The 16,396-nt window shown below is 30.7% G+C and overlaps 3 protein-coding genes across 4 annotated transcripts; 1 reads left to right on the top strand and 2 right to left on the bottom strand.

Annotated features, from left to right (window-relative positions):
* Positions 1 to 2,225: 2,225 nt before the first annotated feature.
* LOC113865775 lies at positions 2,226 to 7,779 on the top strand. Of its 2 annotated transcripts, none has more exons than XM_027500518.1 (5): positions 2,226 to 2,315; positions 2,609 to 2,879; positions 3,868 to 3,973; positions 6,607 to 6,750; positions 7,285 to 7,779. In XM_027500518.1, exons 2-5 carry the CDS (start codon positions 2,617 to 2,619, stop codon positions 7,540 to 7,542), a joined length of 771 nt encoding a protein of 256 aa, XP_027356319.1. In that variant the 5' UTR covers positions 2,226 to 2,315; positions 2,609 to 2,616; the 3' UTR covers positions 7,543 to 7,779. The 2 variants fall into 2 exon arrangements, with proteins under 2 accessions (XP_027356319.1, XP_027356318.1); XM_027500517.1 differs by having other exon boundaries at positions 2,274 to 2,319; positions 7,285 to 7,598.
* A 433-nt stretch (positions 7,780 to 8,212) lies between these two features.
* Positions 8,213 to 9,848, bottom strand: LOC113866249 (probable protein phosphatase 2C 72). Its single transcript, XM_027501129.1, has 5 exons — positions 9,636 to 9,848; positions 9,140 to 9,430; positions 8,952 to 9,066; positions 8,517 to 8,740; positions 8,213 to 8,413 (listed from the first exon to the last, which is right to left on the bottom strand). The coding sequence occupies exons 1-5, from the start codon at positions 9,813 to 9,815 to the stop codon at positions 8,213 to 8,215; spliced, it is 1,011 nt and encodes a 336-aa protein (XP_027356930.1). The 5' UTR covers positions 9,816 to 9,848.
* A 2,003-nt stretch (positions 9,849 to 11,851) lies between these two features.
* LOC113865567 lies at positions 11,852 to 13,983 on the bottom strand. Its single transcript, XM_027500228.1, has 3 exons — positions 13,499 to 13,983; positions 12,433 to 12,793; positions 11,852 to 12,191 (listed from the first exon to the last, which is right to left on the bottom strand). Exons 1-2 carry the CDS (start codon positions 13,931 to 13,933, stop codon positions 12,437 to 12,439), a joined length of 792 nt encoding a protein of 263 aa, XP_027356029.1. The 5' UTR covers positions 13,934 to 13,983; the 3' UTR covers positions 11,852 to 12,191; positions 12,433 to 12,436.
* Positions 13,984 to 16,396: the final 2,413 nt, after the last annotated feature.

Here is a 16,396-nt window from a genome sequence, read left to right as displayed (position 1 = left end):
ATGTAACGATAAAATTAAGAAAGACTTTAATCAACAAATGAATATATATATATATATATATATATATATATATATATAATAGATATAGTATCATTAAAATAACAAATAAATAATAATAAAATTTCACGCTTATTTTTTTAAAAAAATTTATCACCTATAATAGTAATATCTCGCAGAGTTTGTCTTTATTGGAAGATATTACAATTATTCTTATTTAATTAACATTTGAATTTTTGTTTCTTCGATCTATTCTCCCTTACAAGTCTTGATTTGTTTTACTTAGCTTTTACTCTTGCCGTTGTATTGCATTCCTTGTTATATACTTTAATATTGTATGTAGTTATCATTTATCAATTCTAACAGTGAAACTTCCATGTTTTTAATTACTTTAGTTTACTTAATTTTCATTCTCACGTCACCTAACTATTATCAAATATCAACAAGAAGTTATAAAAAAAAATGCTACAACAAAACAATCCAATTTTATTTTATAATATATTTTTTCCTAAAATTCTAACAAACTGTCAAAAAAAAATTCTCAATTTCAATTACTTTTGTTACGATTAAACAAATTAATTACGACCTAATTATAAACTCCTCGTTGTCAAAGAGGAATCTTGTATAAACACCGTAGTTGAATTTCCAAGTTTTTGGAATGTTCCAAATTCTACTTGAGCATCCAAATATGGGTCGATCCCAACAAAAACATCTCGAAACAAGGTTCTAGCACCATGCTAAATGTGTCTGAAAAAGAATAGTAGAGCAAACGAAGCATGTCCAAAAGTAAACTAACCTCTTGGACTGCTACGAAAAACACTATCTGATTTCAAAGTAGCACGATCTAATTCAAAAATTTCACCTAATTGAGCATGTCTAGCATATTTTTTCACAGTAGCAGGATCACTATAACTGACTCCATTGAATTTGCCACCATCGACGATTACTGAATAAATTAATTAAACGTAGATCAACTTGTTTTCATATTCTCTGTTTTATTTTTAAAACAAAGAATATGAACGATAAATAGATTTTTAAATAAATAAGAATATATATATATTGTTTTTTCCTATCTATATAAATTTGGATTAATTGTAAATGGCAATACAAATGATCTAGATTTTAAAGTCTTGTATTTTTTCCTTTAAATTTAGGTCAATTAAATGGATTTTCTCTTTTAACCATGTTTGATTTTGTTATAGACAATTTTGACCATTACTCCCACATTTTTACCACATCCTTAGTCATAACATTTCAAGCTCAAACAAAAACTATCACAACTATGGTATTCTCCTTACCGTTAATCAATATTATGTGGCACTTGTTTTTCTACACCACCACTTAAGTGTATGAAAACATCTATTTTGAGGGGAAAAAAAGAAAAATAATTTTAAATTTGTAGAAGATAAAAAAAAGTGTAAGGCAAGACCCAGTGAAAGAAAATGAAAAAAAGGCAAAAGAATTGACTCAAATAAAAAATTTAAATGACTATGTTTTTAAAATTAAAATACTATATTTGTATAAACGAAGTAAAAAATTATCAAAATATAGTAAATTATTGTCTATTTGACGTAAGGAAAATAAAGAAAAAGTAATATTTTTCTTTGAAAAAGGCAAATATATGCCCGTAAACATAATTAACGAAAAAGACCATACCCCATCAACCAATAAAGGAAAACAAATTCTATGTTTTATACTAATGATTCACTTGAATATCACACAAAAGTTGAACCAAAAAATCTCTATATTAAATCCATAACTGCCGATAGACGATAAAATTAATCAATTAAGGACTTAGGTCAATTCATTATGGCGTGGGGATAACATCTAGGGTAATTTTTTATATTAAAAAAAATAAAAAAATAATCAAAATACAGTAATTTTTAAAAAATTATAAAAGTATGAGTTTTTTTAAAATGAAATTTTTTTATTTTTAAAAATTTGTTAATAATCATTTTTAATTTTTTAAATATTTTTAAAATTTCGCTCGTGTTAATTTTTAAAATTTAGTAACTTTTTGTTATTCTATATTAATTACACTCAGAATTGTTAGTGACGATTTATAATCATCTGTAATTTTTTAAAATATTATATTTTGATATTATTTTTTTAAAATTGTATGTATAAAAAATTAACCCTAACATCTATCAGTTTTATTTATCTTAATTTAAAGAAATAACGTTTATTTTTGTAACAAGTAAATGCATAATTTTCGATATCCTAGTTGTTTCCATGCATTCGAGAGAACCCATGCGAGCATTGTTTACTCTCACTTCACACCTTATACTGCTTCATTCCTCAGCCTCTGCACTTGCATAGTAAGTAAACTCCAATTCATTGAATTTCGTTTCTCTTCTGTGTACGAACCTTTTGTGCTCCCCGGATTTTTAAATTCAATAGTTTCTAACTTGCTCGTTGAATACCGTTAGGGTTTGAATGGATATTGCTTTTCTCTTTTAGACGTGAAAACTTTCTTGTTAGTTTTTAGTTCTGTGTTTATTGTAGTTTATATTATAGTTTTTGTATTTTATTTCTTATAACTGTGTTTTTATGTGTACATCATGGATGTGTTGCGCACCATCTATTTATTGACAATGGCTTCTGAATGCAGGTTTCATAATGGAGGACGGTGACAACATTTTAGATGCCATAAATGAGGAGGATAACTTCGATGATGTGGATGACGATGTTGACATGGTTGATGTTGAAGAAGGAGAGTTGGTGGAGCCTGATTCCCGAAATGTTTTGGTACAAAGCAGTGCTGGAAATATCAATGAAGCAAATCAAGAACCTAACAGCAGAAACCACAGGCGTAGGGATAACAAGAAGAAGAATAAGAGAAAGAGGAAGAGTTCTGGATCTAATCCTGTGGATATAAACAGGTTTAACATTCTTCCCAATAAGAAAAATGGATTCATTTTGGGTGAAATATGATTTAACCTCTTAACTTTAGTTCATGTGCCTTATACTGCCTAAGTTTTAAGGTGTAGTAAACCATTGTAATTATTTTTTTATTGGAGTATGGTACTCATTATTCACAAATGTCATTCAAATAAATGACAGTGGAACCACCAAAAAGACAATGTTTTGATACATCTCATATCCAATTTCTGCTCAAAGCTCTCTGCTTTGCAGTCTCCCCTGAACTGAAATCACCAGCTCAGAAACAATTGGAACATGCAGTTCTGATCCCTTTGGCCATTCGTTTTTGCTGTTTCTTCTTTGTTTCCTCTTACCTCGTGCAACAGTGTTGTCCTATTTTGTTTCCATGTTGTCCTCTCCTCCCTGTTTAACCTAGAGGCAGAGATGGTCTGAGTGAAAGGAATGACACTAACTTCTCCCCTGATCTCAAGATAATGGAAGTACAAGTGATGCTAAAGCCAAGGGAAAAGCCATAGTTGGGGAAGAGGTGGAGCTCCACCTGGTGCTTAATGAGGAACACCGAGCCCCAAAATTTGGAAACTGCAATTGAAATTAGACCTAACATTGCAGTTGTGCATAATAGTTACTAGTTTTTGTGGTTCTTTACATTTTATTATGTAGGATAATTGGATTCATAATTAATTATGATTTTTTTTTAATTGTCTTTTGATTTGATAACAATTTTGCAATTATTTAAATCATGGTTTATCCAATAGTAAATCCGTGAAGCATTGCTGATGACTTAATAAGCTCATTTACATTTTGACCCAATAGAATTTGAAGCATTGATTGCTACTCTTTTGCTATCCTAAGCCATATAGTATACAATTCTCAATCCCATAGTAAATCAAATGTGGGTATAAGGTTTTTTTCTGTTTGTGACATTAACAAATTTTTAGCATCTTTCTTGCCCGCACGATTGAATTTCTAACAAATTGTGTTTTTCAGATTTGTGCTAGATACATGTCGACGTCTGAAAGAGAAAAAGTCATACATGCTATACACTGCTGTAGGTTGCCTTGGGGTCTCTGCATTAAGTGATCTCATCAAAGAGGTAGTGAAACCTTGTTATACACTCAAGTTAGTTTAATAAGCAAGCTTACTGTATTTGTTTTTACTTCTGTAAGTTTTTTATGTGAAATACCATGGCCACTAGGAAATTGGAAAATAATTTAAGAACTAGCTAAATAGTAATGCATCATATGACATGAATACTATTGATGATAGAGTTTAACAACTGATATGATTTTATCTACCCATAGGATCTTCCAACCCAACCATCTTATTTTTCTTTCATCAAATTCTGCTAAAGGATTTACTTTTAATTGTATTATTGTACTGGAATTTGCAGTCTCCCTTCAGTAAATTTCTTACCATTGCATCTTGTCTTAGTTCCTACTAGTTGTCTCTGTCCTCCTATACTGAATTCATAAGTCTGAGTAGTGAATCCTCCCTTTTTTTCCCCCCAATTATGTGGAATTTGTTGTCCTTAAAGATTGATTGCCTATGTTGGTGTTGGTTTGATGGGATTACTCTGAGGTGTAGTTTTCTGCACCATGCACAGTTGTTAGAATGATCTTTATTTACTAGTTTGTCTTATTTTAGACACTTGAACTCCTCATGTGATGGCAACTTTCCACAACGTTGGCTCTAATCTTACAAATGTTGTAAGGTTTACATGGTCATTGGGCTACTTTCTGAATATTACCATTCTTGGCTTCATTCGCTGGCTGAATGGCCTCCACTCTTAGTTTTCTACTTGATCTGCATTGTGTTTTGTAAAAATAGTTTTTTTCGTGAATTATTTTCCTTTCTTTATCGAGAATGTGGCTATGGTTGGGAGTTCACATTATTTGTTCATCTGTTGTTGAGTTAAGGTTCTACAAGATTTGGACAAGCTTTGACCTGGTTGTTCTTATCCACTCTTTCAAGCACCATATGGCCAGTCATAATTTCTGATGTGTTCAATTTTGTCCCTAACCTTGCAGATTTTCTTCCTGATGCTAGTTTGCTCCTTCCAACTCTCTGCTTGAGCTTCAGTGTTCCTGGCTGAACCACTTTATTTTTTACTAAAGTGAAGGTTGATGTCCATATTTTTTGCTTCATGTTGTCAGTTTTTATAATACATATGTACCGAATGTTTTCTTTTTTCATCCCCACAATCAAATTACTAAGCTGTGCAATGTTAGGCTGGTGAAGAGGAAACTGATGATTATCAATTAAGGGTCCATTTGTTTAAACTTAAAAAAATCATTCTATGATACAACTTCTTTCAGACTTCTTTTTTGGCTTCTGAACAAAAAATCTAAAATAACTTGTTTTAAGGTTTATGAAACATTTTTCCATAAAATAAAGGAATGAAAACAAACAGGTCCTTGGTCATTTTTGTTCCCCACAATGTAGCAAATGAACAATTTCAAAGCAAATTTGGATCTTTCTAAATGTACAGTGCAATGCCAGGAGGATTATTTCACTTTTAACATGATCTCGTTTTTTATAGGCAAATGCTAACCAGGGTACCGGTTAGCAGGACCCTTTTTAATATTGTATCTTTCTTTATTTTTGCTCAATCAAACGATAATACCTAATAGCTAATAGATAAAGGAACTACTGATGGTACAGCTAAGATTTTAATGTAAACATACTAGGCATTATCAGGCATTCTCTTAATGACTTTGTAGGCCAGCATTTAGTTTAATTGGGTTTACCCTAAAACCTAAATGTGGAATAATCCCACTGAAAGTTGTATTTAACTGTGCTTCTAGTTTTCTTTTGTTGGAAAAGCTTTTGACTTTTGGGCATCTCTAGCTGGAATCTGTAGCTGTATGGATGCTAGGATTTCTGCACACTATTAAGCAGTGGGACTGGGGGCTTTTTGGTTGAAATTTTGTAAAATTATAGCCAATGAAGACTAGTTACTCTCCATATGTTCCTTTTCCATTTGATGTACTGACTTTGGCATTATATTTCGGTTTACAAGCACTCTTGTTTCCTCTACTGTGACTAATTTTGGTCACCCAATGGATATGTTCCCTTAATTTTTTAATTGCTACACTTGAGTCTTACTGTTAGTCTCCCTCTATCTAAATCCTACATATCCTCATATTCTACTCAAATCTCTACAAACAAAACTGGTCAAACTATTCTAAATCCCCTTCTAGTCAAAACCCACCAATCAAAGCATCAAGTTTAATGATCCAAGATCAGAAAAACTCTAATTTTTCACCCTCTTTAAAATACCAACCTTACTTACAAACTTCAAATTTCATCAAAATTTCACCAAATCTATGGCTTATAAAACTTTCAAATTATTTAAGATCTCAAGTCTATTCTAGATCCCTAATTTTTTTAGCAGAAAATGAGGATTTCAGGTTTCTAGGTAGAGAAAAACTGACTGAAGGACTTGGTTGTAACAATAAAAAAATATTATAGGACTAAATTTGAGTAAATCATGCATTAGTAAAAGACTAAAAGCTACAGTTAAGCCTTATTTGTTACATGTGCCTTATGCTTTGATGGAATCACAGTAGATAATATCCACTATTTGTATATTATGTATTGATGAGATATGATTACTTAAATTTCAGACTGAAATGTCCCATTTTTATTCTTATTATCTTTTGTTATTTTCTAGTGTGTACAAGTTGATATGTTGTAAACTTGTATAATGATGTATGGAGGTTGCAGGTGGATGCAATACAAGCATGTGGAGGCCAGAAAACTGCTGATGGTAGACGATTCCGGACAGGGGGTGGCATATTGTGGAGCATCTTAAAGGTTAGAGAACCAAAGGTCTACAAAGAGATAATGAAAAAAGCAAGGGAATTTGAGGTTTGTGATTAACCTTTGAATTTTCAGTGTGATACTCGTTTTAAAAAAGAAAAGTAGTTATGTTCCGTTTATGCAGTGACAATGAAGGGTTATTTTTAGTGTCTGGTGGGGGTGTTCATGAACTGTCTAGGATCCCATAAAAGGGGCAACAAATATGGAAATAATATTTATTTCATGAGAGGAGGGAAATGATTATGATACTGAGTGAGGTAGAATATGACCTCATCTGCTCTTGTAAATAAATACATGCAGGGTAACAAGAAGCCTCAGTGTGGTTGTTCACAAAACTAAGATTGCTATTATTTTAGCCCAACTGCATGTTTGTAGTAAGAACGGGTTATGAACCAAAGGAAGATTTTGTTGAATGAACATAATATAGGAGAAAGAAAACTTCTCGTTCAATGGTTTCCCCTTATAAAGGACAACTGTTATCAATTGTAATTAATTATGAGAAACCAACTCGTCAAATTGTTCTTTGCTTTGTGATAACTACTTTTGTTTTTGTCATTTCTCATCACGGTTATAAAAATGCAGAAACAATTCAAGCAGCCAAATGTAAAGCAACGACCTGTGCCAATGAAAGAGGATTCTTCTCAAGGAGTGCCCTTTTCATTTGCTGGCAGGGATCAGGGCAATATTTTGGACAGTGATTTTCCTGCATCCCAAACCCAGAATCAACATGAACCAGCAACTTCTGCAGAAAGGCCTATCTCTGTTCATGATAGGTTAAGGATACCTGTATCGTATGATGATAACCTGCTTGGAGAGAATGCAGTCAATGATGCAACCTGAGTCTGGAAGTAAAGTGGCCTTGTCACTCAGCAAGTTTTTCTCCCCTCTTAGGTGGAGCTATACCGATACATCTCGCATTGACTCATTCCCCTTTGGGACTAGGGCTATATAGTACATTCTTCTTTTCTTTTTGCTATGTCCGTCCTTCTCGTTTTTCTTTTCTTAGCTTTTGTGAAACGAGATTACGGATAGAGCGACATTTCAATTTTTGTACACAATGGAAATTGACGTGTTAAGTAGAGAAAATGAAAATAAGAACTAAAAAAAGAAGGAAAAAGATATACATTCGAATTCAGATGTATTGGCTTCAATTGGTCAACATTGTCGTAAGTATCTCGTTAGTTTAGTGCGTGTTTAATCAGTTCATTTCTTGAAGGAAAAAAGAGATTATTTCCTGAAAGCAATTGGATATCATTACCGATCATGGAGTTAGTGTTAACATGAACCGATGAACTTGTCCCATATGGATATCTATAGATAACAAAATCTCTGTACAGAATTTTATGAAATATAGAATTGAGAAGTGAAAGGCCTTTTGTTTGGGATTTCACTGATCACACTTAGAGTTTGAACTTGCTGCTTTTCCACACAATTGCCAGTAATCGAGGCATATAATGAGACAGTTTTAAATATTAGTGATATTACAGTAAAATATTATAAAAAGAACTCATCATCCAGTCAAACCAACAACATGCAGTGGTTTCTTTTTCAGGAAGAGGCAAATCACGGTGCAGTCATCTGCCTTTGACGAAGGATACTTTCGTTTCCATGTTGCGGTTGCTGCATCCACTACTGCCCTTGCTGCATCCTTTTCGGTATCTGCCTTCCACACAATTGAGGAAACTTCTCCGTTGCTTAGTACATCCCACACCTAAAGCACATACAAAGCAAAATAAAAGCAAGTTTCATCTTTTACCCCTCATTTTTAAAAGTTAATGCACAAAATAAAACTATCGTAAGGAAATAACACATACCCCATCACTTGCAAGCACAACAAATTGGTCACTGGATGTGAGAGCGTGATGCGAAATATCTGGCGTAGCGATGATCCCATGCTCTTTTAGCATGAAATCTCCAAAAGCTCGAGACATGGCTAGGCCTGGGGAGTTCTCATTGGGTAACCACACTCGTTGGATGTGTGGTTCTTCCCTAAGAGCAAATACACGACCGTTGCAACTTCTTATTCGATCGGCTTCGCCTGCATTTCATTCAATACACGATTACAAACACCTGTTACTTGATCACATGTAATTTACAATTTTTATTTATTTTTAGGGGTTAAATTAATTTACTTAGTTTTAGTAACGGACTCGACAAGAATAGTTAAAATGAATTTACTTAATTTTAGGTGCTAACCAAAAAGCAAACACAGTAAAAGAGCTGCATGCAAGTCATAGAAAATGTCTTACGAGGTAATCCCGGTTTCATATCCGTGGTCAATTGAATAGGTATGATTTCACCGTCAGAGACTGTCCCCAAGACTGCTCTTGAGTCGCCAAGGTTAGCTATCACAAGATCTTCACCCTGTTTATCTTCATTATGTTTCCATTACACAAAGCAAAAGTTGAATCAATAGTTTTACGATTAATTGGTTTACCTGTTTTATGACAACAACAGCCGTAGTTCCACTGCAAGAGCTGTCTATATTCTCTTGTAGTTTCACCTCCTTGTCCATCACCCCGAAAGCACAAGTAATAGCTTCTTTCCATTCTTTAAAATTCCTGTTTGAACCCCAATCATCTTCTACTGTATCAACCTTCACATTTGGATTCTTTTGGTTCAGTATGAGTGAAGACAAACGGGTGTTTACTATTTTGCTCACCATGTGACCATTCCTTCCATGCCCATCAAAAACTCCACAAAATGCTGCGTCTTCCGTCCCGTAATCCTTATAAAGGAGTAAGTAACAAAGAGAAGTTCAATAATTTCATATGCTTCACGGTATGCATGGCTGCTCAATTTAGTTGAAGGTAGTTTCATTATAATTGGAAATTATTGAAAGCGATCTTGTGGTAAATAATATCTCAAAAAATTTTATTTTTTACCAAACTAATGTTATCATGTGATCTATGTTATCATTGTAATAAACATACCTGACAAAGTGTAGCAGCATCTTGGTTGAGTCCTTTGCTACCTTGTTTAGAGTAAACGGAGCAAAGTCCCTCAGACCCACTTAGAACATTGCTTGCTTTAAACACTGTTACATTTTCATCCCGAGCTTCTTCAGGCGCCCCATGAATCACTGAAGATTCAGCGGATATGCAGATACCCATTCTTCGGTACTTTATTATATTCAAAAGAATGAATTAAGTCTCACACTCAATAATTTGAGAACCAAATATATAGCAATTGTTTGCAATATTAATTTATAAATATCCTTTCGTGGTTCCTTGTGGGCTAAAACATAAGCTTACGTAAAATCAATAATGGACTAGTTTTTTAATGCTTATTTATTCAACTAGGATGTCCCAACGCTGGGTTTAAGGGACATGTAAGGGTATGCTTCTAATATAATAGTAGTTAAATGGGTATGACTTTCTATGTCTAAAATTAAAGAGTCGGTTAATCTAAGTCTTAAAAGAGTTAAAAATAAACAGTTAATAATAATAAAATTTTATTAAAAAAATATTTATTATATTTTTATAATTTTAATACAATAATTATGTATTTTTTATAAAAAAAATTTATTTATATATGTTTAAACTCAACTTTAAAAGCTGAGATTAACAAAACTTAAAATTAAAATTAGTAACACTTTAATATTAACAAAACTCAAAATTAAAATAAATAAGATCGCCAACGGTCTACTATTATTGGGCATAATTATTACCCCGTTGAACTATTCATCCATGTTACATTAATGTCCATATAATGAGGAAACAACGGATTAACTTAATTATGTCTGATCTTGACGCTTTTGTTTTATAAGTATCGGCCGGAGAAAAAAAAAAATCCTATAATTAGTACCTTGGCCGAGCTAGTGGAACTACATTTCAGCACTTAATTGCTGATATTGACCTCCGTAGCTCTCACTCTACCCTACGAAAACAAGGAAAAATAGCTAAAATGGTTATCGAGCAAATGTAAGCAGTTAAGAGGAGGGTAAGTGATTGAATTCATAGAATTGGTTGAGAACCCTTGGTAATACTTTGTCTTATAATAGGTTTCATATGTCTCTCTGTCCACTCTAAATATTGAATTTTATTATTATTGTTATTTTGTGAATGATAAATTTAGTTAATTTTGTATGCATCATATTTTGTATTGATTGTGTAAGTAATAAAATACTATTAAACTAGCGACGTACAGTTACTCTTGTATGCATTAAGGTTATATTTTCACACCTAATAAATGGATGTGGAGTATGTGAAGAGAAAAACAGAAAAAAAAAAGATAAAAAAGAGAATGAAAATAAATGATATTGTAAAAAAAAAAGATAAAATAAATAGTTATCAAAGACTATAGGTTTAAAAATATAATTATTGTATAAAATAATAATAATGCTTTTTTTTTCTCTAATCACCAATTCAGTGGGGGTGTGATATTATTATTATTATTATTATTATTACTACGACGCACCAAAAATAAAAGTTTTTAAGTGAGTTTAAGTTTACACGCAAGAAATTAAGCGTAGTGATATAAATAATAATAATAAGAACAGGTGTCTGAGTTCTTATTAAGATATTATCTAATATTTAAGAAAAAATGTGACTATATCATTAACACATTTTTTTATTATAAGATGACATTCGTATAAATTCCACTACATAATAAACAATACCCATTGAATAAAAGAGAAAATACCCGTCATTCAATAATAAAAAATGAGTTTAAAAAGTATTAAAATCCAGTTATTTTAGGTTTAGGTAAAAAAATATTTAAAAAATTTAATTTTATGCTTAAATTAATTTCAATAACAAATTTTATGCTAAAAATATATACTACGGTATAAAAATTAAATTCGAAAAATTACCAGATTTTGTCTCCGCCTCTCCTGTATTTACGTGGCGATCTCTTTGACAAGTTCACGGGTTTATATATACACAGAATGCATCAAGTAAAAGAATTATTTCTGAACGTGAAAATGAGAAAAATAAATATTAATCATTAGATCTAATTATAAATAGTTAAAATTAAAGCATTAACTTATGTTACATTTTAAAGTGGTTATGCAATTATTAAAAAACTTTTAATTTTGATCATTTATCTATAATTGTAAAAGAAAGTTAGTCTATAGATATGCTTGACACACATGCACAAGCATACATCAAGAGCGAGAGAGAGAGAATCACTTGCACATATCAGCTCGCGTAGAATCACAGTTTGCTTTCATTACCAAGCGTAAACCTTCGATCACAAAAATGATGTATTCTAAAATAAACTTCCCATACATTTGATTCACTGATTTAAAACACCAAACGGCATTCACCAGAGAACAAAAGGATTGTAGGAATATAATCCCAACGCAAAGAAATATTGTTCATGCTGGTATCAACCTTTGCAATACATGGTAACAATAGGGTCCAACTTGAACTTTGCAATCTATGACCAATTCCATTACCTTTGAGGGAGGAGAAGTACAACTCATTTCTACAGCTCCTAAACTTGAAACGAAGGGAAATCAAGCATCAGGCAGAAAATTTACATCCCTGGAGAGGAATTTTAATGTCAGTTTTGACAGAGTATGAAAACACCCGTGAACTGACAAATTGACAGTGAATCCAACATTTTTCATTGAAGATATGCATGATTTGCAAGAAATTTACCAGGATATACAAGTTATATAATACTCAAAGCATTAAAATCTTTGGCAAATATAGGAACCCATACTTCTACACACACATGAAGCGAACAATTTAAATGAGAAGAGAGAGCCAATTATGCAATTACATTCTTATTGGCTGGATACTGGGACACTATCTTCAGTAGCCATTGGCTCCACCTGAGGAGTCTTCTTTGCAATTGACTTGGGTATATCTACATACTCCTGGATACAGCGTTGTTGAGGATGTGACAAGAGTATCAACACGTGACGGAAAAGAACGCGTGCTAACCCTTGTCCACTCTCCAAGATATAACCCTCATATTCACTAACATGTTCAAGTGCTTCCACCAGTGTATCATAGATCTCCTGGGGGCAGTTGTCAGGTCCAGGCTTGTCATGAAGGTACATTACATCCAAAGTGAAGAGCTTCTGGTTCACTGGCCACTGATGCTGTGGGCGCACCGTTGATCTGCAGTAGAATAGAATCTAGAATGGAGCAGTATAATTGCATATTAGGATTCATTATACCAGATTAAACAAAAAATGTGAGTATATTACCATTCCTATTTAAACCATATTTGTCATATAATACTCTTATATAGTTATAAGAGAACAGAAAAAGAACACTTCATAAAAAAACTTAAATAGGAGCAGAAATTTACATACTAAAAAAATACTTTCTCCAGTTCAATGTATAAAAAAAACTATTTTTTTTGTTCAAATATATTAATTAATAAATTTATTATAAATCTTTATTTATTATAAAATTTAAATTTGTGTAAACAGATCAGTTACGCATTATTCTGGATATATTCATTTATTTAATATACACGTGATTAATTTAACTATTTAGTGTTGTAGTATTTTTAGAATACAATATAATATACAATTGGAAAAAGTTTAAGACATAGTATCATAGGTTTGTTTTTTTTTTGTCTTGTTCTCTAATCAAATTTCAAGTTTTACCTTCATAACCTGTAATAATGTTAACTACAATTCTGTTATTAAAATAACACTTCGATTTTAATTGATAAACAGAACTAGAGAACATCGTATAAGTTTTATCGATAAAATGACACTATATGTCTACTTCTTATCGAGATTGATGAGTTATTTGTTTGATATAAATAGAAACAAAGAATTGTACAGTAAACAAGAAATGTGAAACGATAGAGGAGAGACAGGACTTACGACTCTTAAAATGCGACCGTGCAGACGTGATTTCTTAGCTTCATGGGCAGCAATTCGGAACAAATTAGTGAGATCAGGTTGGACAGTGGAAGAAGAAGCTGAAAGGCCTCGCATAGCTGCAATTGCTGAGTCAATTTCGCCGCTGAAGTCTTTCCTGAGCCAAGAAAAGGAGTTGGAGAGAGTAGCGAAAGCGAAGCGATGTTGGGGATTGATTGTGAGTTTGGAATGGACGAAGAGAATGATGGCTTGTTTGATGGAATCCAAACGAGTGAGAGGTCTGCCATTGGGACCTGTAGCCCCTTTCATCTCAACCAGGGATTGGGGATCGACGTCGATGCAGAATATGATATCTTCGTTGCATATTCGTGAGGGTTTCAGAGTGTAGCTGCTATTGCTTCCTTCACCCCTTTTGTTGCTGTTACTGTCTCCTTCCATTTCTAATCGCAAATGCCTTCGCTCACCACTCTCCAATGCTTCTTTCTTCCCCCAATTCCTTATTTATCATATCACCCTAATTTTATACTCTTCGTTATATTAACTGTTCAGAGTGAGAAATTAATTAATTGTTAAAATTTTTAATTCTTTTATAATTAATTAATCTACGTGTTCAGTGATAATATTTTATTAATTTTATGATATAATAACAATTTTAACAAATAATAAATATTATTAAAATTTTTAGTTATTAATATATTAGATTTTATGCTAAATTATAATTTTTAGTAAATCGTTATTATGTATTTTTTTAATAAACAAGATAAAAATATTTATTATATATTTTTTGACATATTCTAAAAATGATTTTATATGAATAAGAAACATAATAAATATAAAAATATTATTTTAATTTTTATATGATCACATAAATAAAATTATTTATTTGTCGTTAGACAATTGGACAAAAATAGATAAAGTATTATTATATTTTTACATTTTTTATTTAATATTCTAAAATTATACGAAAGATCGATAAATTTATTTAATAAAAAATACTCTAAAATTTTGCAATTATTCTAATTGATAATTTCTGATATATTTAATATTTTTTAATTTTATTAAAGCGATTAAGAAAAAATGGCTAAAATATTAATAAATAACAATTCTTATGAAAACATAATATTTTTTAAATAAATTTATTTTTAAAATCATTTTAATTTTATATTTTTAGATATTACCTGTTTTATAAATATGAATATAATAAAATATAATAGTATGATATAAATCAATTTGTTTTCCTTGTATTATAAGAAACGTTTTAGCCATTAATCTTTTTATTTATGTTCCAAAAGTATCGCTTGATTTTTTATTATATTTTAAAAAAATTATTTTACAACATAAAATATCAAGTTGGGCTTTTTATTTAAATATTATAAATTTAAAAATATTTTTAATTTATAGTTTTTTAAAACTATTTCTCTGTCTTAGGTAGTTTAGTTAACATGACATATTATTTTGTTAAAATGGCTAGTGAAAATATTAATTTTTTAAAAAAAATAACAAATTTTATCATTTAAAGTGCGAAATAACCAGATCACGGCACGTGTAAGCATATAAAAAATTTTGCAATATTTATGACAAAAATAAAAAGCAATTTCACCATGAAAAACTTGTAAATGGTAACATGTTTCACCATCTTAATAAGTTTTGCTATATAAAGTAATAAACTCTTATATGGTGACATGTGTCACGATCTTAGTGAATTTTACCATAAAAATTGCACAACTTACAGAAAGTTGACAAGTGTCACGATTTTAACTTATTATGCAAATTAAATATATATTATTTTAATTTATTATAAAATTATAATCACATAATAAAATTCTAACAAAATTAACTAACATTATACCTAAAAATATTTAATTTTATAATAAATTAAAATAATTGATAGTTAATTTGCGTAATTGGTCAAAATTGTGACACTTGTTAACTTTCCGTATGTTGTATAATTTTTATCATGAAATTCACTAAAATCGTGACACTTGTTACCATCTAAGAGCTTCTCACTTTCTATGATGAAACTCATTAAGATCGTGATATATGTCACCATTTATAAGTTTCTCATTTTTCATGCACAACAACTTTTTAATTTTGTCATAAATATTGTAAAATTTTTATGCTTACACTTGTCATAATCTGATTATTTCGTACTTTAGGTGACAAAATTTGTTATTTAAAGAAATTAATATTTTTATCAGTTATTTAAGTAAAATAATATATCACGTCAACCAAATCATTTCAGACAGAAAAATAATTTTAAGAAATTTATAATTTAAAAAATTATTTTTAAATTTACAATATTTAAATAAAAAAAACCCACAAAGTTAATGTGTCCTATATCTTCGTAGAAAATTAAAATAACTTTTTTCACTTATGAATTGTAATACTTATTTATTTAACAAAATTATTAACAATATTTAAATATCAATTTTTTTTACTAAGTAAATACACAATGCACGTATAAATACAGTAAAGTCTTTCACACATAATTGTACTAACCCTTCGCATTTGAATCAATTTAGTACCCCAAATTTCCTTCTTTCTTATTAAGTGAACCCGAATTTCTTTCGTAAACACCTTTTTTTAAAATCTATCCCCAAAATAGGAAAAAGGTCAAAAGTGCGACCAGTCACGGCCCAAACACAAAGAACCGAAGCTACCCAGCCCACAACAAGATACTATATGATTTTGTTGAGCAAAAAAAACAAAGAACAGACACTTGAATATGCACCCAAAAAATGTTGTGATTTTACGCAAAACTAAATACATGACTAATAATTTAATAAATGAAGAAATTTCAGACAACTTTATGATTAGGCTGCAGAAAATCAAAAGATAGACATTAAAATGTATGGATTAACTCTTTTAAAGTGAAGGAAGAGATGCAAAATATGTATAATT

The sequence above is a fragment of the Abrus precatorius genome, unplaced genomic scaffold, assembly GCF_003935025.1.
Source record: "Abrus precatorius isolate BTA unplaced genomic scaffold, Abrus_2018 Scaffold4, whole genome shotgun sequence".
Taxonomy (NCBI): Eukaryota; Viridiplantae; Streptophyta; class Magnoliopsida; order Fabales; family Fabaceae; genus Abrus; species Abrus precatorius.
This window is presented reverse-complemented; position numbering and strand designations above follow the sequence as displayed.

Coding starts and splice junctions, on each gene's coding strand:
- LOC113866249 (XM_027501129.1), bottom strand. CDS start 9,815: ATGGGTATCTGCATATCCGCTGAATCTTCAGTGATTCATGGGGCGCCT. Junction 9,067..9,139: donor CTGTTGTTGTCATAAAACAG/GTAAACCAATTA, acceptor GAAGATAAACAG/GGTGAAGATCTTGTGATAGC. Junction 8,414..8,516: donor TTGTGCTTGCAAGTGATGGG/GTATGTGTTATT, acceptor TATGTGCTTTAG/GTGTGGGATGTACTAAGCAA.
- LOC113865775 (XM_027500518.1), top strand. CDS start 2,617: ATGGAGGACGGTGACAACATTTTAGATGCCATAAATGAGGAGGATAAC. Junction 3,974..6,606: donor TAAGTGATCTCATCAAAGAG/GTAGTGAAACCT, acceptor TGGAGGTTGCAG/GTGGATGCAATACAAGCATG. Junction 6,751..7,284: donor AAAAAGCAAGGGAATTTGAG/GTTTGTGATTAA, acceptor ATAAAAATGCAG/AAACAATTCAAGCAGCCAAA.
- LOC113865567 (XM_027500228.1), bottom strand. CDS start 13,933: ATGGAAGGAGACAGTAACAGCAACAAAAGGGGTGAAGGAAGCAATAGC. Junction 12,794..13,498: donor ACGGTCGCATTTTAAGAGTC/GTAAGTCCTGTC, acceptor GCTCCATTCTAG/ATTCTATTCTACTGCAGATC.